General features: G+C 36.7%; 1 protein-coding gene across 6 annotated transcripts in view; it reads left to right on the top strand.

Annotated features, from left to right (window-relative positions):
- Window positions 1-20330, top strand: part of asic1c (acid-sensing (proton-gated) ion channel 1c) — a 127341-nt gene extending 107011 nt beyond the window's left edge. For 3 of the 6 annotated variants that reach the window (XM_055182769.2, XM_055182771.2, XM_055182766.2), the window contains exons 4-12: window positions 1606-1756; window positions 3132-3188; window positions 3597-3750; window positions 7283-7374; window positions 7452-7531; window positions 7635-7706; window positions 13359-13411; window positions 13560-13595; window positions 19928-20330. In XM_055182769.2, the coding sequence (XP_055038744.1) occupies window positions 1606-1756; window positions 3132-3188; window positions 3597-3750; window positions 7283-7374; window positions 7452-7531; window positions 7635-7706; window positions 13359-13411; window positions 13560-13595; window positions 19928-20006 (774 nt within the window). In that variant the 3' untranslated portion in view covers window positions 20007-20330. The remainder of the gene's footprint in view (window positions 1-1605; window positions 1757-3131; window positions 3189-3596; window positions 3751-7282; window positions 7375-7451; window positions 7532-7634; window positions 7707-13358; window positions 13412-13559; window positions 13596-19927) is intronic. The other 3 variants (XM_055182767.2, XM_055182768.2, XM_055182770.2) reach the window with 3 other exon arrangements.
- The last annotated feature ends 4694 nt before the right edge of the window (window positions 20331-25024 follow it).

The following is a 25024-nucleotide window of genomic DNA, read 5'->3' as shown; positions in this document are numbered from 1 at the left end:
GTAGGATGTGCGTGCGCACGGTTTTATAAATCAGAATATTTCTGTGCGTACGCGCGTCCTATGTTTCATCCGTACGCCACTTCTGACGCAAATCCTACGCAAACTTTTATAAATGAGGCCCCTGCACTCTATTTTCCAATTCCTGCATGTTTTAAAACCCAAACCAAAATGTCAGTCGCACAAGTGGGCGGACAACAAACATTTGTGTATTAGTTAAGTACTATACAACTCTGCCTAAATGCTTAAGTATTTTTACTTTCTACATAAAAGTAAATTTTCAATTATTTGTATTTTATTAGTGTTTTTCTTTGGAAAACAAACATTCCAAAACATATTATCATAATTTTTACTCCACTACATTTCATAATTTCAAGTTTTGGTTTATATTTAATATTTAAGTACATTAAACATCTAGTCATTTTTTGTACTTTTACTTAAGTAAAAAATGTTTTCGTATTTTTACTCAAGAAAGTAAAAGTACACAATTTTTATGTAATTAGGCATTAAATCAATTTTAATATGCAATATATAATGAATACACAGTATGATTCTGTGCTTTAGAATGTAGTGAAAATTTTTTAGTAAAGCAAAGTAAAAAATTTTCCCAAGACAAACACTCTGATAAAGCGTAGATGCTTGGAAAATGTAACTAAAATACTTAAGTATTATACACCTCTGCATTTAGGACAGTACACCTCTCAGAAAACGCACATATTAAGATCATTTTAGATGTTCGACGACCATTTAGAGCATTGAATTCACTAGATGAGGGCTTAATGTTCTTTTTTTATGAAAACCTCCAACAGCACGGGGTCACATTTACTGTCTAATGCTACGTACACACCAAACGCGGGGCATCACGTTACTCACTCTAGATTACTCGCGGGATTTAACTTTGTGTCAAGAAATTTTTCACTTGGGTTGAAAATTTTCAACTCGTTTGAGGCGAATAGCGCGCGTTTTCGCTGCAAACGCGCTGCTCATATAGGTCATTCGCATTGCCCCACGCGGGGATGCGTCTGATCGCGTCTTTGCATTGACTTTGTATGTAATCTACTCGCGCAAATCGTTGAACTCGCCCAGTAAGGCTGCATCTCAATTCATCCAACTATGGGCTAGACCAAGGGTCAAACAGAAGTTGTGCGTTGCGTTAATCGCATGTTAATAAGATTAGTGGCGTTAAAATTAATTTGTTTCGACGCGTTAATTTTGACAGCCCTAATATTCAATAATTATATGTATTTAACAATTACACGCAGTACACACATAAATTATGCAAACTTTTATTTTGTATGCAATTAATTGTGATTATTCATTTGATCGTCCTATTTTACATATATGTAAATGAGATAATCATAATGGCCTTTTTAATGAACAATAATACTGCTTCCAGTTTCACTAAACTTAATTTCTATGTTGTCCATGTGCCTTATTCTGTCTGTTATGTATTATATGCACCACACGTTTTGTACTGTGGGTTTCTTACATTCAGCTGATGGTCTCCAGTGTTTGTCCTTTGATTGCTGCACCATCTTTTTGGCTTGGCTTAGCATTATTATTGAACTGCTTTGTCTTGTCAGTAATGAATAAAACCTGATGTTCCAGCTCCAGTATCTTCCACCTCCGTGGGGCGACTGCAGATCCTCCGCCATGGAATCAGAATATTTCTCCACCTACAGTATCACAGGCTGTCGCATCGATTGCGAGACTCGTTACCTGCTAGAAAACTGCAACTGCAGGATGGTGCATATGCCAGGTGTCAAGCACTTCCTAGTTTTGTAATCATAGTAATATACAGTGCTTAACAAATGTATTAGACCAATGCAAAATCATTTGTTTATGTTTCTGTAATGGTTAATCCAGCAGTAAGTGCAAGCTCTTTAGTTACAGTACAGGGTTCCCTCACCTTAGTTAACTTCAAATTCAAGGACCTTTCAAAGACTTTTCAGGTCCAATACCCTCAAATTCAAGAACTAAATGTGGGGACACATTTCAAGTTTGAGCAAGGTTACATCGTGTTACCTTTTAAGATATATTTGTACAGTTCCCTTTTGAGGGAACTCGCGCTGCGTCACTGCGGTGACACTTTGGGGACGCCTCCAGGGGTAAGTGCATAAATGTGTATATCAAATTCAACCAATGGTGAGGCTTAACGACAAAGACAGGGTGATGCGGGAGTCAGGAAGTATATCACTATCTGAAATATTGCCAAAGACGGCGTTACAGGGACGCAGGAAGTATGGCAAGAGAGACGCAGCGTCTCGTTCCCTTCTCAGGGAGCAACAGTTACGTACGTAACGCGAGATGTTTTCATGTGTCAAACACAACTATGCAAAAAAATGTTTGGTATGAACCAAGATTCGCATACAGAATAAGCATTAAAAGCTAACAGTTTAGCACGTGTGCTTGAAGAGTCTAGAATTTTTATGATATTATCCTACACTACACAGGGAATAATATGGATTTTTTTTCCAGAAAACTTCTCGCATAAAATAGATTCAAGCACTTTCAATTACCTTTATCTTTGTATGTATATTTTTTAAAACTTCCCAGGGCCAGTTTCACAAACTTTCAAGGATTTCAAGGACCCGTGGGAACCCTGACAGTAGTATTTTTAATGCTAAAATATAGTTGTTGTTTGTGAATCTCTGAATTTGCGGTTTTACAAGACGGGTAGGAAAAATGGTAATCACTTTATTCTTTTTAAACGGATGCCCAATTACAGTTATTTACTTGCAGCTCTTAATAGAAAACGTTTTAAGGTACGCTTGATTCATTGAATGTGCCGCCTCAAATTTGGACATAAAAACACAAATTTGATTTGACAATCATCACTCCTGTTTAAAATAAAATCTCAAGAAATCTTAAGAGTCCACATTATATAGATTATATAGACAGATGGTCTAATAAATTTGTTAAGCACTATATTTGAGAAAATCTCAAGTAATAACATTTATATCATTTCCCACTAGATACACTTCAGAAACAATTTTCATACATTTAATGTAATATAAATTACTTTGTAACTTTTATAACTAGTGTTGATTTAATTTTCATCAAGTGCTTCATTTAATTTATTTTAATTTCCTTGTTTCACCATCAATTTTCTAATCTTCTGCTATTTCATACAGGCACGTCTACGGTCTGCACACCAGAGCAGTATAAAGACTGTGCTGATCCTGCTTTAGGTAAGATTTATGACCTCAAGATGTTTTCTTGTCGCTTGCTTTTACTGCTTATGTCAAACAGTTTACTTTACCAGGAGATGAAGATATAGTTTAACTCTATTGGGCGGTTTCACAGACGGGGTTTAGATTAATCCAGGACTAGGTCTTAGTTATATTAGGACATTTGAAGTAGTTTTTACAAGCATACCTTACAAAAAACAATACTGGTTTTCATCTCGAAACAAAACAATGGCACTGATATATGTTAAGATATGTCAGTACAAGATGTTTTTAAATGAAAACGGCTCAAACATGCATTTTAGTCTGGTCCTGTCTGGGAAGCCGCCCATATATGACAAAATTGAAATCATGTTTTGTACCAAGAATGACAGCAAATAACGACACCTAATATGAATGATTGTTGTCCAGATTTTCTGGTGGAGAAGGACAACAATTATTGTGTTTGTGACACACCCTGCAACATGACGCGTTACGGTAAAGAGCTTTCCATGGTGAAAATACCCAGCAAGGCCTCCGCCAAGTATCTCGCCAAGAAGTTCAACAAAACAGAACAGTATATCGGGTGAATTTACATTTATATATGAGTACAATACGATTACATTTACAGTGCTTAAATGTATTACCGTGGGTTCACACCAGCCTCATTTGAGGCATCAAATTCGCGTCAAATTTTGCTGCTTAAACATTTTGAGTTTACTCGCTTCATTTGCGCGTGAAATTCTAGTCATCGAGACATTCACGCGGAAATCCGCGTCATGGGAGGGGCTTCTGCAACTCCGCTCGCTTTGTGTAATCACGTCACTACTAGGGCAAGCTCCTGATTGGTTAACGCAGCAAGTTTTTTTCAAATTTTTCAACTCGCACGTTTCCCGCAGCAACTCTCAATTCGCGCGAACGAGGCGGAATCGCGTCTTCACATTGACTTAACATTGAAATCACTCGTGCTCTACCACGGCTGGTGTGAACGCAGCATTAGACCATCTGTCTATTTGTCTCAAAGATCATTCAGGATCATGAAGTGCTTTAACTCTTTCCCCACCATTGACGAGTTAATTAAAGGAATAGTCTACTCATTTTCAATATTAAAATATGTTATTACCTTAACTAAGAATTGTTGATACATCCCTCTATCATCTGTGTGCGTGCACGTAAGCGCTGGAGCGCGCTGCGACACTTCCATAGCATTTAGCTTAGCCCCATTCATTCAATGCTACCATTTAGAGATAAAGTTAGAAGTGACCAAACACATCAACGTTTTTCCTATTTAAGACGAGTAGTTATACTAGCAAGTTTGGTGGTACAAAATAAAACGTAGCGCTTTTCTAAGCGGATTTAAAAGAGGAACTATATTTTATGGCTTAATAGCACTTTTGGGAGTACTTCGACTCGCCTGAAAAGTCCGCTCCCCTTCTCACTCTCCTAATGGGAGAAGTCGAAGTGCTCCCAAAAGTGCTATTACGCCATAAAATGTAGCTCCTCTTTTAAATCCACTTAGAAAAGCGCTACGTTTTATTTTGTACCACCAAACTTGCTCGTATAACTACTCGTCTTAAATAGGAAAAACGTTGATGTGTTTGGTCACTTCTAACTTTATCTCTAAATGGTACCATTGAATGAATGGGGCTAAGCTAAATGCTATCGAAGCGTCGCAGCGCGCTCCAGCGCTTACGTGCACGCACACAGATGATAGAGGGATGTATCAACAATTCTTAGTTAAGGTAATAACATATTTTAATATTGAAAATGAGTAGACTATTCCTTTAAGAGAAAACGCTTTCCTGCCAATGACAAGTTTTTATGGCAATCCATATTTCCACTATTATCCACTAGGTGGCACTCTGACGCAACTTATAAAGTATCCACTGATCCAAAAACAGTAAAAACTCTGTATATGTTTTTATCTGCGCTCAGAATCTTACAAAGTCTTTACAAAAATGCAATTATCTTAGCTTTTTGTTCAAAATTTTGTATTTAGAGAACAAATGAAGATGGGATGAGTTTTTTTTATTTGATAGCAAAGGGCCCGTTCTTTTATTTGATATATTGTATGTTTATATATTTAAAGAAGAGTATTTTAATGTTCATTACAAAAGGCATTAAACTTTTGTGAAAATCATAAAAATGCTTGCACTGGCAACTTTTTTAAAATACTGGCTGGGAAAGAGTTAATGTGGACTCGTTTCCACCAAGAAGTGAGAAAAGAATCAAGCATAAGATTCAACCAGTAAAACATAATTATTTTTTTCTATTAAGGACTGCAAGTAAATAACTACAATTGGGCATCTGGGCATTTTTTTTGCCCTTTCTTCAGTTTATGGATAACAACAATAATGATATTTCATTAGAAACAAGGCCAGGTCTGCACACAGTGTTTTGCTTGTGGGGAATAAGTTTACATGAGTTTAAAAAAACACACTGTTATAATATTATATAACACAACACAGATGCAATATTTAGCTAAATAAATTATGCCTCATTTTATTGCTCACAAAAATGAGAACATCCCTAGATGTCTTGTAAGAGAGGTTTTATAGACTTATATTTTGAAATTTAACCCAACAAAGGATTGAAACAACCCAATCCTGTTACCCAAGAAAGTGCTGCCCTACCAAATTTTGAGTTCCCCCAGTCCAGCAATACTAGTACAGGGCCTGATTAGAAATACCACTGTGACTAAAGAGCTTACACATAGACTACTAACCATTACAGAAACCTCAACAAATGATTTTGATAATCATCAATGGCAGTTTAGGGCAGCTGTGATACAAACCTTACGTGGTGTGCTGGTCTAATAAATTTGTTAAGCACTGTATCTCATACTGGAGGTTAAAGGAACATGCCGACTTTTTGGGATTTTAGCTTATTCACCATATCCCCCAGAGTTAGATAAGTCCATATATACCCTTTCATCTCCGTTCGTGCCGTAACTCTGTCTGACGCACCCACCGCTAGCCTAGCTTAGCACAAAGACTGGAAGTAAATGGCTCCAGCTAGCATACGACTCCCAATACGTGATAAAATAACGCCAACATTTTCCTATTTATATGTTGTGATTTGTATAGTAAGCACTGCTACTTGGGCTTCGCCTCCTGAGAATAGACCAGTAGAGGTCTTCTCAGGTCCAAATGTACCTGACCCGAATCACTCGACATGCATAAATATGTTTTTTAAAGAAAGACCCGACCTGAGACAAACCCGAGAAAATTAGACCCGGGTCCGACCCGAACTACTGGCAATTTTTTTTTACCCGACTGGACCCAAATGTAAACAGCACTGACGTGTGTGCATTCTGCAGACTCGCACGCAGCAGTCAGACAGAAAAAAACGCTGGTGCCCTCGCAACCAATTTGGCGAGCTGCTCCATTTGCTTTACTTTGTTATCTGACGACGACACCAACGTAACCGCTAAAATTTACATTTAAAATTGACTGACATGTCTGTCTCGATGAAAATTAACCTACCACCAGTCACACAATGTCACAAGCGCTCTTGGCAAACAGATAAGAGGTTTGAAAAGGACATTGACGCACACCCGTGAGAAAGTCTTCTTGGGTCCGTTCGGCAAAAACACATTCATTTTAAATTACCCGAGACCCGATTCTGCTATTATTATTACCGACTTTTAGATCCGAACGCGATCGGGTCTCGGGTCGGACCTCGGGTTTTCGGATCTAAGTGGACCCGTGAAGACCTCCACTTCCCAGTATGTATACGGTTAAAAGAGGGCTGTGCCTCATATGTTATTTGTACACGCTGTGACTATACAAATCACAATATATAAATAGGAAAAGTTGATGTTATTTTGTCACTTATTGGGAGCAGGATGCTAGCTGGAGCCATTTACTTCCAGTCTTTGTGCTAAGCTAGGCTAGCAGTGGATGCGTCAGGCAGAGTTACGGCACACACGGAGATGAAAAATGTATGTATGGACTTATCAAACTCTGGGGGATACAGTGAATAAGCTAAAATCCCAAAAAGTCGGCGTGTTTATTTAAGATCGGGGCTGTAAAATTAAAAGTATGGTCATTGCAGCGATGACATAATACAGATGGGATGCAACTGAATGTTTGCTTTTTATTTCTGCAACTTTACAGGGACAACATATTAGTGCTGGATATCTTCTTTGAGGCTCTGAACTATGAGAAAATCGAACAGAAAAAAGCATATGAAGTTGCTGGATTACTTGGTAAGAAAATATAGAGAAAGAATGGCAAAATGATAAATCCTCAGAGAGTCACACCAGCATTTTGTATTTTCTCTCAGGTGATATCGGTGGACAGATGGGTCTGTTTATAGGGGCCAGCGTCTTGACAATACTGGAGATATTTGATTACTTGTATGAGGTATATTTTGTTTTTCTTTTTGTGTATTTTCTTCTTCTGAAATAGCATCGCAGCTGTTTCTGACTCGGTATATATTTCTAAGGATGTCACATCATTTTTCCAGGTTTTTAAGGACAAAGTCCTGGGTTATTTTCTGCGTAAGAGACGGCCGCATCGGAGCGCGAGTGATAATCTGGTAATTGTGTTTTCTCTGGTGCCCTGCATGTGCAAATAGTTAATAATGAGCTCTAGTTTTGTTATTTAAGGGTTTTGTTCATTTATTTTAAACGCTTTATTACTGCTGCATGCTTTTTATCTGCTTTATGTCTTGGGAGAGGGAATTGTGGGAAATTAGACATGTCTCTGTTTGAATGAGGGAAATTACAAAAAGTGTAGATGTGGAAACTTTTATAAACGTTAAGCATGTTTATCACCCTTCGCTTGTGACAAACCTTTTATCAACCATAGATTACGTAAACACAAATTGATGTTTGAGTCATTCATGAGGTTTTATTGTGTAACCAGCACATAAATGGGCTTTTCACACTTGAAGTTGTTTACTCGGGGTCATTCAGGATAAACCTAGCGTTTCATGTCTCACACCCTTCATCCTGCTTTAGCAATTAATCCCATCATGTTTGGAGATTTAACACTGTACATCTGTGAACCCCGGGTTAATGCACTTATTTACATATTTATGACTGTAATTTATTGAGCGAATCCAAAATGTGACAAGCGTGCAGGCTGTTTTAATACCAGCTGGTCCATCTGTGGAAATCCACTCGGTGTTTTGAATCATACAGCAAGAACAATAACGTATTCACAGGTATAGTAATGAGTTTTCTGTTGGTGTTTATTTACTTTTAAACCATTTCCCTAGACTAAATACATGAAAGTTTTGGGAACTGAGCACAACTCATGAATATGCGCGGATTTAGGTTATGATTCTGTAGTTGTTAAACAACTCGCTGTGTAACATCACATTGTATCACACAGTATAAATTACACTAATCATGTTAGGTTGTAGCCTACCCTCCTTTAAAATTACAGATGTGAAACAATGCTAACTCAAGGCCTTAAAACCTTTTAAAGGAATCGTTTAATTCTGTCATCATTTTCTCATCCTCATGTTGTTGTAAATCTGTATGAATTTCTTTTTTCTGATGAACACAAAAGAAGATATTTTGATAAATGATGGTAAGCACACAGTTGATCCCATTTAATTCCATCGTATTTGTTTTTTCTACTATGAAGTCAATTGTTACAATCAGCTGTGTCCTTACCATCATTTATTAAAATATCTTCTTTGGTGTTCATCAGAAAAATTAATTGATACAGATTTGGAACAGCATAAGGATGAGAAAATGATGACAGAACTGCTTAATCCCTTCAGGTTCAGGGTTAGGATTAGTGTGAAAAGCCCTGATTATAAAACTCTGACATGGTTTTTGTTGGCACGATTTGACTGCCTATTTCCATGTAAAACCATAGTAGGAATCCTGATAAGGCCAACACCCACTTACCGTATTTTCCGGACTATAAGTCACACTTTTTCTTCATAGTTTGGTTGGTCCTGCGACTTATAGTCAGGCGCAACTTGTAAGGGGTTGTGCACACCAAAACTTTTAAACGCGGCTGAAATTGGACACCGATTGGCAGCTGTTGATTTATTGTAATACTTGTCCCACCCCCCCGTGATTGGACGTCCGTGTGAGAACTGACCATGACGAGCGGAGCTTTTCACCCAAAGTTGAATCTCTCGACGTTCAGCGCCGAGCGTGGAAAAACCGCAGAGCCCCGGTTTTCAGAGTGGAAAAAAACGCTAGTTGCTTGCTTATTTGAAAAATGCTGAGTTTCCATTGGAATCCATTGAAAACATGCGCCGACCTTGGGCGTAAAAGCTTTGGCGTGCACGCCCCCGAAGTCAGCATGAATTAATTTTGACATATATGAACCAAGAGACAACATTAACGTCTACAGCCGTGAGAGTCCGCTATATGCTGCTCCTATATTTATGTAATTCAATGGATTCAGTGATGCAAAATGTTGAGACTTGTTCGGTTAATTTAGCCTATTCAACCTTACAGGTATATTCAGTATGCTATTGTGTATCGCGTAAATAACTAACAATATTAGTTTAAAGGGGCCATGGCATGAAAATCTGACTTTTTCCATGTTTAAGTGCTATGATTGGGTCCCCAGTGCTTCTATCAACCTAGAAAATGTGAAAAAGAGCAACCCAGTAACTTAGTTTTGGTAAACCATTCTCTACAAGCACATGAAAAAATAAGTCGTTGAAATTTGGCTCTCCTTATGATGTCATAAGGAGCTCTTATTATAATAATACCACCCCATAATCTGCACTATCCAATCACAGCACTGCCATTTTGAAGTTTCTCTAAACTAATGTTTTGATAGGAACGAAAGTTTACATCGTATGTTTCTCCGGAATCAGCCAGCGAAGAACGTCTAGGCTATTATTCCGATTGGTTGCTGGCATTGAGCTTCTTTTTAACTTTCTGATGGACGCTCGTCACTCAAAATGGCAAAAACGTGTTGCCGATGGGTTTGACGCTACTTGCAGCAAAGAGAAGCCAGCTTTCGTTGTAAATGAATGACTTCGGTAACTTTGGAAGCTCAAGTCTGTGGCGGTGTGAACGTACAGTTTAACATGACTTTCAGTGAGAACATGTTGGATCGGATTGACTGAAACACATCTTAATAATACCAGGTGTAAACGGGCCCTCAGAGAGGTACAGAAGCTGTCACTAAGGCTATGTTTACATTAATGCGTTTATGCTTTAAAATTATTTTATTCATGTAAATATTGGTTTGCAACGGAGGTTTTTCCAAAAATAGTAAACATCTACCAACCAGCTATTATAAACGCTATATCGGATTGTTTTAACATGTATCCTTTTAGATAATGTCTGTTTTATATTAATGTTTGAGTATTGTTGGGTTTAATGTGTTTATGTTTTGTTTAAATTTAGTTAGCTTACGAAAGATAGACTGTAATTTAAGCGCCATATAGGCGTTGCAAAGGCCAATATGAAGGGAGAATTGTAATGGGTCAGACATTATTTTCCAGTTTAATGTAAGTTTTGTTTGCTTCTTTAAAATGAATTTCGTTTCAGTTAATTTGTCTCTTAATTTTAATCGATGTTTTGTTGATAAGTTTTGTGAATATAAATTAATAAAAACAATAAACTCAACATCATTAATATAATGCTCGTTTAGGCGCTTGGCTTTTAGCTATTTGTGTGTTGCTAGCGGAGGACGTGCACGGACCTCGCACACTTTTACAAATTAATGCAATAAGCATTTCTGGTAGGCTAAAGCAATACTTCACTTCTTACTATGTTTGATTGAAGTTTGCATTTGCGTAAATTTATTTTTGCTTCAAGTTCGCTACTGTTTATTGTTCACTTGAATGCTTTCTTTTTAAATCATAAAGACCTTTCTGTTTAGTTATAAAATTAAAATTAACCTATTAATCATATTAATATGTTGTAGGGGGAGCTAGAACAGTATAAGTGTTTATGTTTTGTTTAAATTTAGTTAGCTTACGAAAGATAGACTGTCATTTTAAATGCCATATAGGCATTGCAAAGGCCAATATGAAGGGAGAATTGTAATGGGTCAGACATTATTTTCCAGTTTAATGTAAGTTTTGTTTGCTACTTTAAAATGAATTTCGTTTCAGTTAATTTGTCTCTTAATTTAAATCGATGTTTTGTTGATAAGTTTTGTGAATATAAATTAATAAAAACAATAAACTCAACATCATTATTATAATGCTCGTTTAGGCGCTTGGCTTTTAGCTATTTGTGCGTTGCTAGAGGAGGACGTGCACGGACCTCGCACACTTTTAAAAATTAATGCAATAAGCATTTCTGGTAGTCTAAAGCAATACTTCACTTCTTACTTTGTTTGATTGAAGTTTGCATTTGCTGAAATTTATTTTTGCTTCAAGTTTGCTACTGTTTAGTACTGTTCACTTGAATGCTTTCTTTTTAAATAATAAAGACCTTTTAATCAAAATTAACCTATTAATCATATTAATATGTTGTAGGGGGGAAATAGAACAGTATAAGACTTTCCCAAACACATTTTTATAGGTTCAAAAATAGTGTCTGTTATAGTTGCCAGCAAAGGACCCATGTATGAATTTTTGTTAATATCGCACACCCCCTAGGCTGCGTAAACGTGCAAAGGTAAGCTATTATTAGAGTAATAAGTTATTTTACACTTTTATGCGCATGCCCAGTTACGTGATTGGTCATGTTTCATGCGTTTATGGTGGTGTATAGTGTGGATGAAGATTCTTTTTAAAATGCCAGTATAAACGAGGATCGTTTTCATTTTAAAATTCCGTTTTAAAACGCAAATGCTCTAATGTAAACATGGCCTCAGGCAGTATCCTTGTTACACCTTTGTACTTGAATGGTGCATATTAGTACCTAACATTGGTACATATTAGGACCTTTATTTATTAAAGGGTACCCCCCCAGTGACAGCTTCTGTACCTTTTCTTTCTGACAGTGTAGTATGAACATGTGTGAAATATGACGAAACATTAAAATCAGTCTCATTCACCATTATTGTACCATATCATGAGCATAGACCAAACAATTTTTCATCTTCCTCTCTAAACTTTCCAACATTCACATGAACATTGCTCTTCACCAGCAGAACTTTATTTGATTACAAAAGGTTTGAGTCGAATGAAATTATTTCTTTTTTTCACAAACATAGGAAATGTTCAAGAAAGGCTGACAGAGATCTCTGCGGGTGTTAAGTGATTATATAGCCTTTTCAATTGAATAGAGTTTACTAGCTGAATTTCCAACAAAGAATGTTGCGATTTATCTTAGAGCCGTGTGGTTTGATGGTTTGATCTGTTTTGTTGATTTGATATTCAGGACTCTTGGCTTTGCGTGACCTTCAGACAAGAAAGTATGCAAGATACGCTCTCAGAAAATAACTGGGACAGTAGCCTTTAAAGGTGCTATGTGTAGATTTTAGCGGCATCTAGTGGTAAGACTGCAAATTGCAACCATGGCTCAGTCCCTCCCTTTCGAAACGCATAGATGCTACGGACGTCACCCAAGACAACAGTGAGAAAAACACACACTATAGCAGTTTGTCCGTTTAGGGCTACTGTAGAAACATGGCGGCACAAAATGGCGACTTCCATGTAAGGGGACCCACAGTGTATAAAAACGGCTCGTTCTAATGTAATAAAAGCATAACAGTTCATTTATCTAAGGTCTTTATACACCACTTATTATACAGTTATGTATATATTATTGCATTTCTGTCAAGAGATCTTCCTAAAATGTACACACTGCACCTTTAAAAATGTATGCATTTGGTCCCAATGCTTTCCTCCTGAGGTAGTAATATGTACTCTCTTTAGATGTTCTTTTGGAAAAGGCTCCACCCCTGTGACAACTTTTGTGCATTTTTGTGTGTAGTGTACACTTTAATGTACATATGGGATGTGCTGTGTATTTTTTGTTTTGTCATTCAGATGTGCTGTTTTTAGTTCTTAGTCACATCCAGTAAAAAAATAGCACGAATAAGATAAAACCGTATATATTTTCAATGTAGGTTTTAGAAAACGTGCATGTTTTCTTTTTTTTTTCATGCTTCTTCAACCCTGTATGATTTTGTCATAAGTCTGGTCAAGCGTAAGGTCAGTTCAGTTTCAAATCATACGAGCGTGCACAGGTAAAACACCCCGCCGCTTGTCAGTCAGTCAGTCTTGCCTAGTATGTTGGAACTGAATTGACCTCGGCTTGGGATTGGTCATCTTCATCTCTTTCCATCATGTTTATTCCAGGATTTCCCCGAGATTTCCACCAGCCCTGGTGTCACGCCTAACCATGCCCCCAGGTAGCAATACCATTAATAATATTGCCGAAACATTTCATTGTGTCCTTTTAAAATCATTCCCAAAAACATTCACCCCATTAAAAGTATAGCGAATGAAAGGGAACCCATGTCATTTGCATTCTAAGATACCTTTTTCAAAACCTTGTAGCTTGCAAGATGGAGATGATGTTTTACACAAGTTCAGGTAAAATGAAACCTGTCTCTATGAATTAACTCTCGCTTGCTTTTATTCTTCTCCGCTACTTCTTTTCTGTTTTCCCAAACAGCTCATGGTTTTGTCTCTTTATTCCCCTAAGTGATTTTGTATGCAAATCTGTTTTATATGCATTTGATTTTAAAGTCAAATAAGCTATACAGACATTATACAGAGCGTTATTGGGTCAAAAAGGGACAAACCCAGCCGTTTGGTTAAATTATCCCAGCGTATGTTAAATTTAAACCCAATGGGTTGGGTTTGTTTCTCTTTGACCCAACGCTGGGTTGAAAATAACCCAGCATTTTTAAAGCATTGGATTCACAGACTGCAGTGTATAAGTTAACATGCCTTATGGGAAATTTTGGGCCATTTGGCAGGGATTTCTTAGGCCTAGATTTCACTTCAGGACAATTTTTTTTGTCCTATAAATGTTAAAATCTAAATTACCATGGCAAATAACCATACACTCTAAAAAATGCTGGGCTATTTCAACCCAGCATTTGGTCAAAATGGGACGAACCCAGCCGTTGGGTTAAATGAAACCAGAAAAGGTTTATATTTGACCCAATAATTGGTTAATACAACCCAGCGTATGTTAAATTAAAACCCAGTGGGTTGGGTTTGTCTCTTTTTGACCCAACGCTGGGTTGAAAATGACCCAGCATTTTTAAAGCGTTTGATTGACAGACTGCAGTGTATAAGTTAAGATGCCTTATGGGAAATTTTGGGCCATTTGGCATGGATTTCTTAGGCCTAGATTTCACTTCAGGACAATTTTTTTTAGTCCTATAAATGTTCAAATCAAAATTACTATGGCAAATAACCATACACTCTAGAAGTGCTGGGCTATTTTCAACCCAGCATTGGGTCAAAATGGGACGAACCCAGCCGTTGGGTTAAATGAACCCAGAAAAGGTTTATATTTGACCCAATAATTGGTTAATACAAACCAGCATTTTGGGTTAAAACAACCCAGCATAGGTTAAATTAAAACCCAATGGGTTGGGTTTGTCTCTTTTTCGACCCAACGCTGGGTTGAAAATGACCCAGCATTTTTAAAGTATTGGATTCACAGACTGCAGTGTATAAGTTAACATGCCTTATGGGAAATTTTGGGACATTTAGCATGGATTTCTTAGGCCTAGATTTCACTTCAGGACAATTTTTTTTGTTCTATAAATATCAGAATTACAATGGCAACTAAGAATTCACTCTAAAAAATGCTGGGCTATTTTCAACCCAGCATTTGGTGAAAATTGGACGAACCCAGCTGTTGGGTTAAATTAACCCAGAAAATGTTTATATTTGACCCAACAATGGTTAAAAACAGCCCAGCATTTTGGGTTTAAATTACAATCCAACGGGCTGTGTTTGTCATTTTGACCCAATGCTGGGTTGAAATTAACCCAGCATTTTTTACGTTAACTACGCAGTGGCTGCCGGAGACTTCTTTTTCGGGGGGGGGGGCACGTTTCGAAACTTGTCACAGCTTGTATACCCCTTCATGTGTGTGGCTCGTCATGTCGAGGTGTGTGTTCGGCGTGTCATGTAGACCTATGTGCATCACGCGTCATGTCAAGGTGCGTGCCTGCTGCAGATGCGTCGGGGGGGTTTATGATAAAAGAGACGCTCACAATTGCCAGATACTCTCTTAAACTCATGTGTAATCAGAGTTTAGTGTTAAAGGTGCCAAAGAATGCATACAATATTATGTAAAATAGTTTTTTGATATTTATATAGAAGGTATGTAATTTTATTAAGTGCAAAATTATCCAGAAACATTTTTACATGTATATTTACAACCCTAGGATTTTTGAATGAAATAGTCTATTTTTGCTGTATTTGGAAAGGTCATGAATACTAATGTTGAGCTCTGCTCTGATTGCTTTGCTCTGCTCTGAGGCTCATGTCAGTAGCTCACATTAGTAAACATTTTAACAACTTTGTAATGAATTTGTGTAATTTAATGCTGGGGCGTACATCTCAACTGTGACATCACAGTCAGTATTATGTTGATCTTGTGTGGCACGAGGTTTACATAAAAATGAGGAAACAAACGCGTTTAAGGCTCATGATATGTCACCACCATATACAGAGCTCTTATTAATAATCTATGCCTACAGTTTTTTATTCTATGGCACCTTTAAGTGAGTGTCTTGCGAGTATTTTATGAACGTGAGCGTCTCTTTTATCATAAACCTTTTTGACGCGTTTGCAGCAGACACGTATTTTGACAGGACACATGATGCATATGGTTGACATGACACACAGAACATGTATTTTGACATGATGAGCCACACACATGACATTTCAAACACATTTTGAATATGCGCACCTCTGAAGAGAAGGCACCGGCCGCCACTTCGTACAATTTCTGCAATGTATTTATATAGGTTTTATAAGAAGACTATTAATATTTTTTTTATTATTATTTATTTATTTCTTTTAAAGTTCAGGAGACTGAAAGTGCTTGTAAGTTTGTTTTTGATAATTAAAGATCTAAATTTAGTAGATAGGGCCTACATGTGCACTCTTAAAAATAAATGTACTTCACGATGCCATAGAACCATTTTTGTCTGAATGGTTCTATAAAGAACCTTTAACACCCGAGGAACCTTTTTGTTTCACAAAAGGATATTTTTAGTAAAAAAGGGGGTCTTCAGATTCTAAAAATGTAAGAAAGAACTGGTTCTTTGACTGAATGGTTCTTCGTGGAACCAAAAATGGTTCTTCTGTGGCATCGCTGTGAAGAACCGTTTAAGCACCTTTATTTTTAAAAGTGTGATTGAGTTTGTCATATACATTGCTAAACTTAATTTAACACATTTTATCTCAGATGTCACCCATAAGACGTCATCATTCAGTGTTATTGAAGGTTTGTCTAAGTGAAAGGTCAGTCTTTAGATAAATAAAGCTGAACATTCATTTGTCAGATTGAAAAAAGGATGAATGTTCTGTAAAGAAAGTTTCATTGTTTTATTGCTTGCTGAACACAAGAAACTCACGCTGCTCATTGTGTTCAGTTTTAACATCAAATTTATGGAAATTTATCTGTAGTCACAAAATATTAGAGTGAAATACAGAAACTAATTTAAATATTTTTGCCATAAACCGCAAAGGAAAAACAAAAAGGAGGGGGAGAGCGAAGCTTTTCACTGAATGATCCGGCAGGTTTATTTCAGAAAGTATAATGAGTTCTCCCTTATGATTGTGTTTTATAAGTCTGTCTGCAAGCTTCTTATGAAAAATGAGCCTGGATGTCTTGCCAAAAAAATTAAAGCTACTGTGATTTTATACTTTTTTAGAGAATAAATGATAAAACAAAATGTATTTTGCTTAAAATAGCATTTTGGATTCAATACAAGTTTTATAAACTCCCTGATATGCTGTGGATTACAACACAGACAAAAAGGTGCAAGTATGCCATAAAGGAGCTCTTCACAAATCCAACAGAGGAATTTAATTTATTATCCAGCCAGAACAACAAACGCAGGTCCATTTATAAATAATACTGTACCCTATAGACTTCCATTGTAAGTTCATTACTGTTAAAATGTTTGCATGGTTTTACTAATTAATGGATGAGTTGAAATTTCGGTAACACTTTCTATGAAGCCCATCTTCAGTATGAATTATAGCCTCATTTATCATTTTTTATAGGTAAGTAATACTATTCTATAAATATATTTATAAAGACACAACACCACATTATAAGAACAGTTATAGTTACATTTATTATATTTTTATTATTCCTTATAAGTGATGCATTTGCTTTTTCAATGCCTGCTTATAAATCAGTGTATAGTGAATTATAAATATTAATTGCTCGTCGTATACTTTCATGAGTGTTGTTAAAGACGAAGCCTGCATTGTTATAATGTAGTTACGACTTATTATGCAGATGTTGTTCTTGTTTTAGAATTGTTTTGTATAGTTGTTAATAGCCATGTTGTGAGTTGCTTGTGATACGGTTATTGATCTCTATGGGTGCATTGTTGATGGCTTTGGGTAGAGTGAAAGCATATGATACAAATGTTAGAAAATCATGAGGATGCTATTCATTATCCATTTTAAATGTTTATTTGTAAATTTAACTACAGAACAATAATGGCTATAATAAAGTAATGAAAATAAAAATACAGAAATTCTATTAATACAAACAGTAGCAATTTAAATACTTGTAAAACTCAATAACATACTTTTTTAACTCTTTCCCAGCCATTGACGAGTTATCTCGTCAATTTAAAGAAAACATTTGCATGAAAAATGTGTTCCTGATAAGTTTTTGTGTTATTTTTTATGTGCACCCAATTTATAAAAAAAAACTGAAGCAAGATATTATTTATTAATTTTACACTCCATGTACGTTTTGATAATCATTCTGAATCTGATCTCTAACAAAATTAATTCACAAAAATGCAATTTCATTTTTTGCAAAAAGAAAAATTCCCATATTTAAGAGTTTATAAGCAGAGAAAAGATATAGATGATATGAAACGGTTTCCCTTGTTTTTGTTTGTTTGAAAGCAGAGGGGTCTGTTCTTTCATTTAATATATCCAGTTTATATATTTTACTGGAAGGCATTTTGTGAAACCTTTGTGAAAATCACCAAAAATGCTGGCGGGCAACTTTCCAAAAAATGGAATGAGTTAATGAATAACATCTTCATGATTTCTTAGCATTTGCATTAGGAAAACTGTATCGTATGCTTTCACGTTACCTAAAGTCATCAATAATGAATTTATAGAGGTTAATAACAGTGTTATAAGTAACAACATGGCTATTAACAACAATATAAAACAATTCAGTTATTGGACAAAGAACTACATCTGCATTACTAATAATTCATAATTATAATATAATGATATTATAACATTATACATATCTTTAAAAATACACTCATGAAAATATACAACAGAGTAATTAATACAGTGTATAATGTATTTTATAAAACGGCTAGTTCCAATCCTTGATTCTGATTGGTCAACAGGTGTGCTTTATTCACAATAAAACACTGCTATGACCGCTTTACCCAACAGTTCTATTTAATATCACTGCACCCTTAGCAACACCCTTAGCAACACATAAACATATAATGAGACAAAGTCTGAGAACAGTTTGTTGTTTTTATTTGAGCTTTCATGTTGTTGTTCGCAGTCAGGGACTATTTTTTCTAGTGGAAGGAATGCTTTTATTGATTTAACTTCACGAAAGTTGCACTAATTTTTTTTTACTTTAATATTGTGTGGTAACCGTTTTATAAAAGCAATAAGGTACTCGAGGCAAGTGCTGTATCGTGAATAAGTAACGGCTGAAGGGGTTGCAGGGGTTCGCGTCGGGCCTAACAACGCCCTTCAGCCGTTGCTTGTTCACGATGCAGCGCAGCCTCTCGTACACATTGAAAAAGCAAATCCATCACTTAAAAATATAATAATAAGTAGTGATGAAAAATATTATAAATGTAACTATAGCTGTTATTATTATGGGGTATGGGTGTTGTTGTGTCATTGTGAATATATTTATAGAATAGTAGTAATTACCTATAAACAACTTCTCTGGTAATCGACAGCATGTCACAAAGAACTTAACTTGTTTTGAACCCACAACATTTTTTAAATACATACACGACTTAAAAAAAATGTAATCACTTTTAACAAAATATTTTTAATTCTATGGGGTTTGTCTAATTTGTATTGACTCTAAAAAGCTAAATGTGCTTCCATTGTTTTGTTGTTATAAAACCAGTGGTCAATGACGTCACATCACTAGATGCATCTCTTTGTGATGTCATCACGGGTCTATGGTTGTGTCTAGAAGGGATACACCAAACACATAAATCTCACTGGATAAGCACTGTTTTTATCCTAATCCTACCCCCAAAACTAACCCTAAACCCAGCATCTCGCAAGTTTGAGGTTTCCCTTCCAGCCAAAACCCGGCTGATGATGACACAACCACAGAGAAAGATGTCATTCAATTCTTATGATTAAGACTTCTATCACTAAATTTAGTTTTTGTTATCTATGATTTGTAAAGTCTATTCACAGAACTGCAAAAATCCAAAAATGAAGACTAATAATTTTTCCTTCCCACCCCTACATTCATAACTTTGTCTGTAAAATCTTCCTACTTTATATTTAATTTGAAATTCTTCATTATTGCATCATCTGTTGCTGTTTTGTTTGCTATCTATGCACACATTTCCCCATCTCTCCTCTTTTTGTTTCATTGCCTGTAATCATCATGAATTCATCTTCGACCCTCATCTGACCTCCTTGTTTCCGTCCCACCCCCAAAATTTCCATTCCCTCTTTTCCAGAGCACATGTGACACACTCCGGAGTCACTCGGACAGTCTTGGATTCGCGCCGAACGTCCTACCTAGTCACCCGGCTATAGGCAACTTCGAGGAATTCGCTTGTTGATGACGCAACAGACGCGACCCGTTTGGGATTCGACGGAAAACTGTGAAATATCTGATAGACTCCAAACCAAGTGTAAGTCCACGAAAATGTACATGTTAATGGTAAAAAATCTATCAACTCCTGAATAGAAAATGTTATAACAAATCATCATAGTAACACAAGTACAAATAGGTAACACTTCCAAAACAAAACTCAGGTTTTATTAACATTACAGCCACTGTTTGTTCGAAATGTGATTATCCTGGTAAAAATCATACAATTTTCTTTCAAACAATTATAAAACGTACAAATGCTGTTATGTCATGCAGAAAGGTATTTTGTGCAGCCTGATCTCATGAGAATTTGTACGTATTTTACGAGTTGGTGAATTCGTACGACGTGAATCGTACGTTGAGAATTCGTACGTATTTTATGAGTTGGCGAATTCGTACGACGTGAATCGTGCGTTTCCGTACGACGCGAGTCGTTCGTACGTTTCCGTACGACGTGAATCTTCGTACGCTTCCGTACGACGTGAATCGTTCGTACGCTTCCGTACGACGTGAATCGTTCGTACGCTTCCGTACGACGTGAATCGTTTGTAGGCTTCCATACGACGTGAATCGTTCGGACGCTTCCGTACGACGCGAATCGTTCGGACGCTTCCGTACGACGCGAATCGTTCGGACGCTTCCGTACGACGCGAATCGTTCGGACGCTTCCGTACGACGCGAATCGTTCGGACGCTTCCGTACGACGCGAATCGTTCGGACGCTTCCGTACGACGCGAATCGTTCGGACGCTTCCGTACGACGCGAATCGTTCGTACGTTTCCGTACGACGCGAATCGTTCGTACGTTTCCGTACGACGCGAATCGTTCGTACGTTTCCGTACGACGCGAATCGTTCGTACGTTTCCGTACGACGCGAATCGTTCGTACGTTTCCGTACGACGCGAATCGTTCGTACGTTTCCGTACGACGCGAATCGTACCAAAACGTACGAATAGCATAAAAAACAATAACGAAACTCTGCCCCTAAGCCCAACACCACAGGGGCAAAAGCAAATCGTACAAAAATGTACAAGTGTGATCGTACGAATGAGCCGCCTCATAAAACTGGTGCGAATTGCCATAAGATAACGGTGATTTTGTGATGTAATTGAATACTGTATGAACACTGTGGGCCTAATTTCATCAAGCCGCCTTAAATCTCAAAAAAAGAAAGCATTTTAATATTGTGCACAATTGTTCGATTCAGTTCAGTTTAATTCGGCCAAGGTGCAAAATTACTTTGGCACTTTTTTGTACAATAACTATCAGAGCTTTAACTGAGAAATTGCTGCGGTTTGACTGAATTTAGCCCCTTGATTGTAATAGACAACGTGTAATCATTTAGATTGTTTGTCTTTGTTCATATTTTGTGTATATACAGTAAGTGCAATAATATGCATAATGTGTTAACGAAAACCATATATTACCTTAATTATTAGCTGTCAGGTAAACAAAGGAACAAAACGCTTTCGATACAACCTAAGTTACCAGCAATTTGCTTTTCTTAGTGTTTCAACATCCACTAGACGGTGTCAGGTTGAAACGTTGTTAAATAATATTTAGATATACAGATCATCTGTTTTATAAGTGTAATGTTCAAATTAAAGCTTCACTGTCAGATCCAAAGCTAAAATTATCCAAACTCATATACATGCATAGAATGCAATGAATGAATCTGTTAAGTAGTTGCTGGGGTTTAATGAGAGCTAATTCATTATTTCAAGTGGCAAAGACTGTAAACAACAACACGTTGATGTGAAAATTAAATCAACTCTGCTCTTAAGAAATCGCATACTCATATTAGCATAGCTTGAGCTGCTCATTCTGCCAGATGTGTTTTTATTTTAGGTGGTGCTTTACAATTCGGTGTAAAGCAGATTTTTGGAAATTTCAGAAAGGTCGATACATAACGTGAGCATTACTTGTTTCATTTTCATTTTATGTACGGATGCGCCTGTAAGTTAGGGTGATAAAGGTGTCTTCCCTGTCTCGCATGAACCTGCTGACCGCACAACACGCAGTGGCCTCAAAACATATGTAAAACATTCACTATGTCACAATATATGAATGAATGTTATGGTGGTAAAACTTTACAATAAGGTTGTATTTGTTAACATTTGTAAATGCATCAGCTAACATGAACTTAATGTTTTTTTATGGATTTTGTTTTTGTTTGTTTGTTGATCACAAAGTACAAAGTAGATGTGGAAAACTAGGATTCCGTGTGTATTCAAAGTGCCGCCATTGTTGTTTACAACTTTTTTTGAATGGTGCGCTGTGATTGGTTAAGTGGATTTATTGCATTTTGCAGAGAAGGCGGACTGGTGTTTGTCGAGGTTTGGAAAAATTTGGTGTTATTGACAGAATAACACAGCGGATATCGGATTTTGTGTAAAATGAAGAATTTACTTTTTAATACTAACCTGATTTATCACGTTTTGGAACCTAACTTTTCAAATACAACCTTATTGTAAAGTGTTACTGTTGCATTAGATGATAAAATATCAAAGTGGCATCTATTTTAAAGAAAGTTAGCACAAGCACATTTTTCAAGCAAAATATTTCACAAAAAGACGTTTTGTGGCTTCATAAGGGGCAATTCACATATCGCGTCTTTTGCGCGCTCAAGTTCGTTATTTGAAATGTAGGCACGCAGTATGCACGCTTATAATGAAAGCGACATGCTCGCAACACGCACGCGGTTCGATGTGCTCGTTTTTTCCAGACACGTTCGCACCGCATCGAGTTAAAAACATTTCAACTTTCTAGAATGCCGCAAGCGCACCGCAGGTCATGTGACAAGAACCAACAGACGGTCGTGTTTTCCGCGCGGATTTAGACGCGAAACGTGAACCGCCCCTAAAACTAGCTGTAGGGTAATGCTAGTGGATCATGTACGTAGTTAACAGTTAACACTTCCTCAAATATTGAATTTGACGCCATTTGGTAAAAAGCAACTACAAGAATGAAATGTAGTTGTAATTAGGTTAGCACAGTGAGTCCAAAATTCCCATCCGATTATTTTCGCACGTTAAAAAATTAATAAAACCTCACGTTGTGTCAAACAAATGTACACACTGCTCCTGAAACATTAGTCAAATTCAGATCGTGTTCAAATTGTTTTCGCATTTTTCACACCGTAGAAAACATTTTAAGAGGAGCCACCATACTCCATTTGTATTGTTCATAAGGGGCAATTCACATATCGCGTCTTTTGTGCGCTCAAGTTCATTATTTCAAATGTAGGCACGCAGTATGCACGCTTATAATGAAAGCGACGTGCTTGCAACACGCGCGTCCGCACCGCATCGAGTTAAAAACATTTCAACTTTCTAGAATGCCGCAAGCGCACCGCAGGTCATGTGACAAGAACCAACAGACCATCGTGTTTTCCGCGCAGATTAGACGCGAATGGTGAACCGCCCCTAAAACTAGCTGTAGGGTAATGCTAGTGGATCATGTTCATAGTTAACTACGTAGTTAACACTTCCTCAAAAATTTTATTTGACGCCATTTGGTTAAAAGCAACTACAAGAATGAAATGTAGTTGTAATTAGGTTAGCACAATGAGTCAAATTCCCGTCCGATTATTTTCGCACGTTAAAAAATAAATACAACCTCACGTTGTCTCAATTAAATGTACACACTGCCCCTGAAACATTAGTCAAAATCAGATTGTGTTAAATTTTTGTTTTTGCATTTTTCACACCGTAACAAACATTTTAAGAGGAGCCACCATACTGCATTTGTATTGTTTCGCGATTTATTTTTTCGAAAAACAAATTAATTATAATGTGTGTCAAACTCTGTGTGCGCACATTTTTAAAATGACAAATACGAAAAATGCATACAATTGTTTTTTTGCACAATCAGTGTGCAAATATCTTAAATCTCCAGCATTGTTTGTTTACATGCGTCACTTTGATATTTTGTAATCTAATGCGATGACGTTCAAATATGTGTGATCTAAGTGTCCAGATCTGTCTTGGATCGATTGTAGCTTTGCTTCACTACACTACACTACATTGCATTGCATTACGGTTAAAGGCTTGTAGAAGAAAACCTCAATCTTCCATAAACGTCTTTTATTTGCATTCAGCTACACTGTATTGTATCGTTTTATATCAATTAAAGTGGGATTTCTAGTACAGGTATCACTATTTTAAACCAGAGTTACATGTAAATTATCCAGTATAATAAACAATATATTTAACCATCTCTTAACTTGTTGTCTGTGTCTACTTTGTCTGTTTGTTGTTGTTGATGATTTAGTTGCTGAGTTAGTTACATGCATGCTATATACACTAATGACCAAAACGACGACATTTTTTGATATGGTTTTATTTTCAGATAGTGTTATTTCAATCAGACATAGTCCAAATCCAAAAAAACTAAACAAAAACAGATAAATAATTGAAACAAATTAAATATATATATAGCACCTGGCACAGTCGAACCTCAGACTGTTAAATAAACATTAAGATAACAGAGCATTAAAGCATTACTTTGTTCACACTGTATGGATTAACCCTTTAATACCACAATATTTTATAGTTTGCCATCATCCAGATCTTGTTCATTCATTTGCCCTCCTGCTATAACAATGTCATACCAGCACAAATAAATACTGTACATATAACGGTCTTAGGGGCGGTTTCCCAGACAAGGTCCCAGATTAAAATGCATGTTTGAATGCCAAAAACACTTTGCTGTGGCTTTGTCTCAAGATGCACACCTTTAATGGGTTTTTTGTAAGGTTTGCTTGTAAAAATGACTGAAATGTCCTAGTCCTGGATTAATCTAAACCGGGTCCGGGAAACCGCCCCTTAAAGTACATAAAGAGGTAATCTGGTCTGGGTATGACATTGATGCTGTTACCCTTGTTAACTTAATATTATAAAACTACACTCGACACAGATTAAACGTCAAGATACTCATTGCAAGTCATCCAAATACTCTG

The sequence above is a fragment of the Misgurnus anguillicaudatus genome, chromosome 25, assembly GCF_027580225.2.
Source record: "Misgurnus anguillicaudatus chromosome 25, ASM2758022v2, whole genome shotgun sequence".
NCBI classification, from domain to species: domain Eukaryota; kingdom Metazoa; phylum Chordata; class Actinopteri; order Cypriniformes; family Cobitidae; genus Misgurnus; species Misgurnus anguillicaudatus.
Note: the sequence above shows the minus strand (reverse complement) of the source record. Positions and strands in the feature narration are given on the sequence as shown.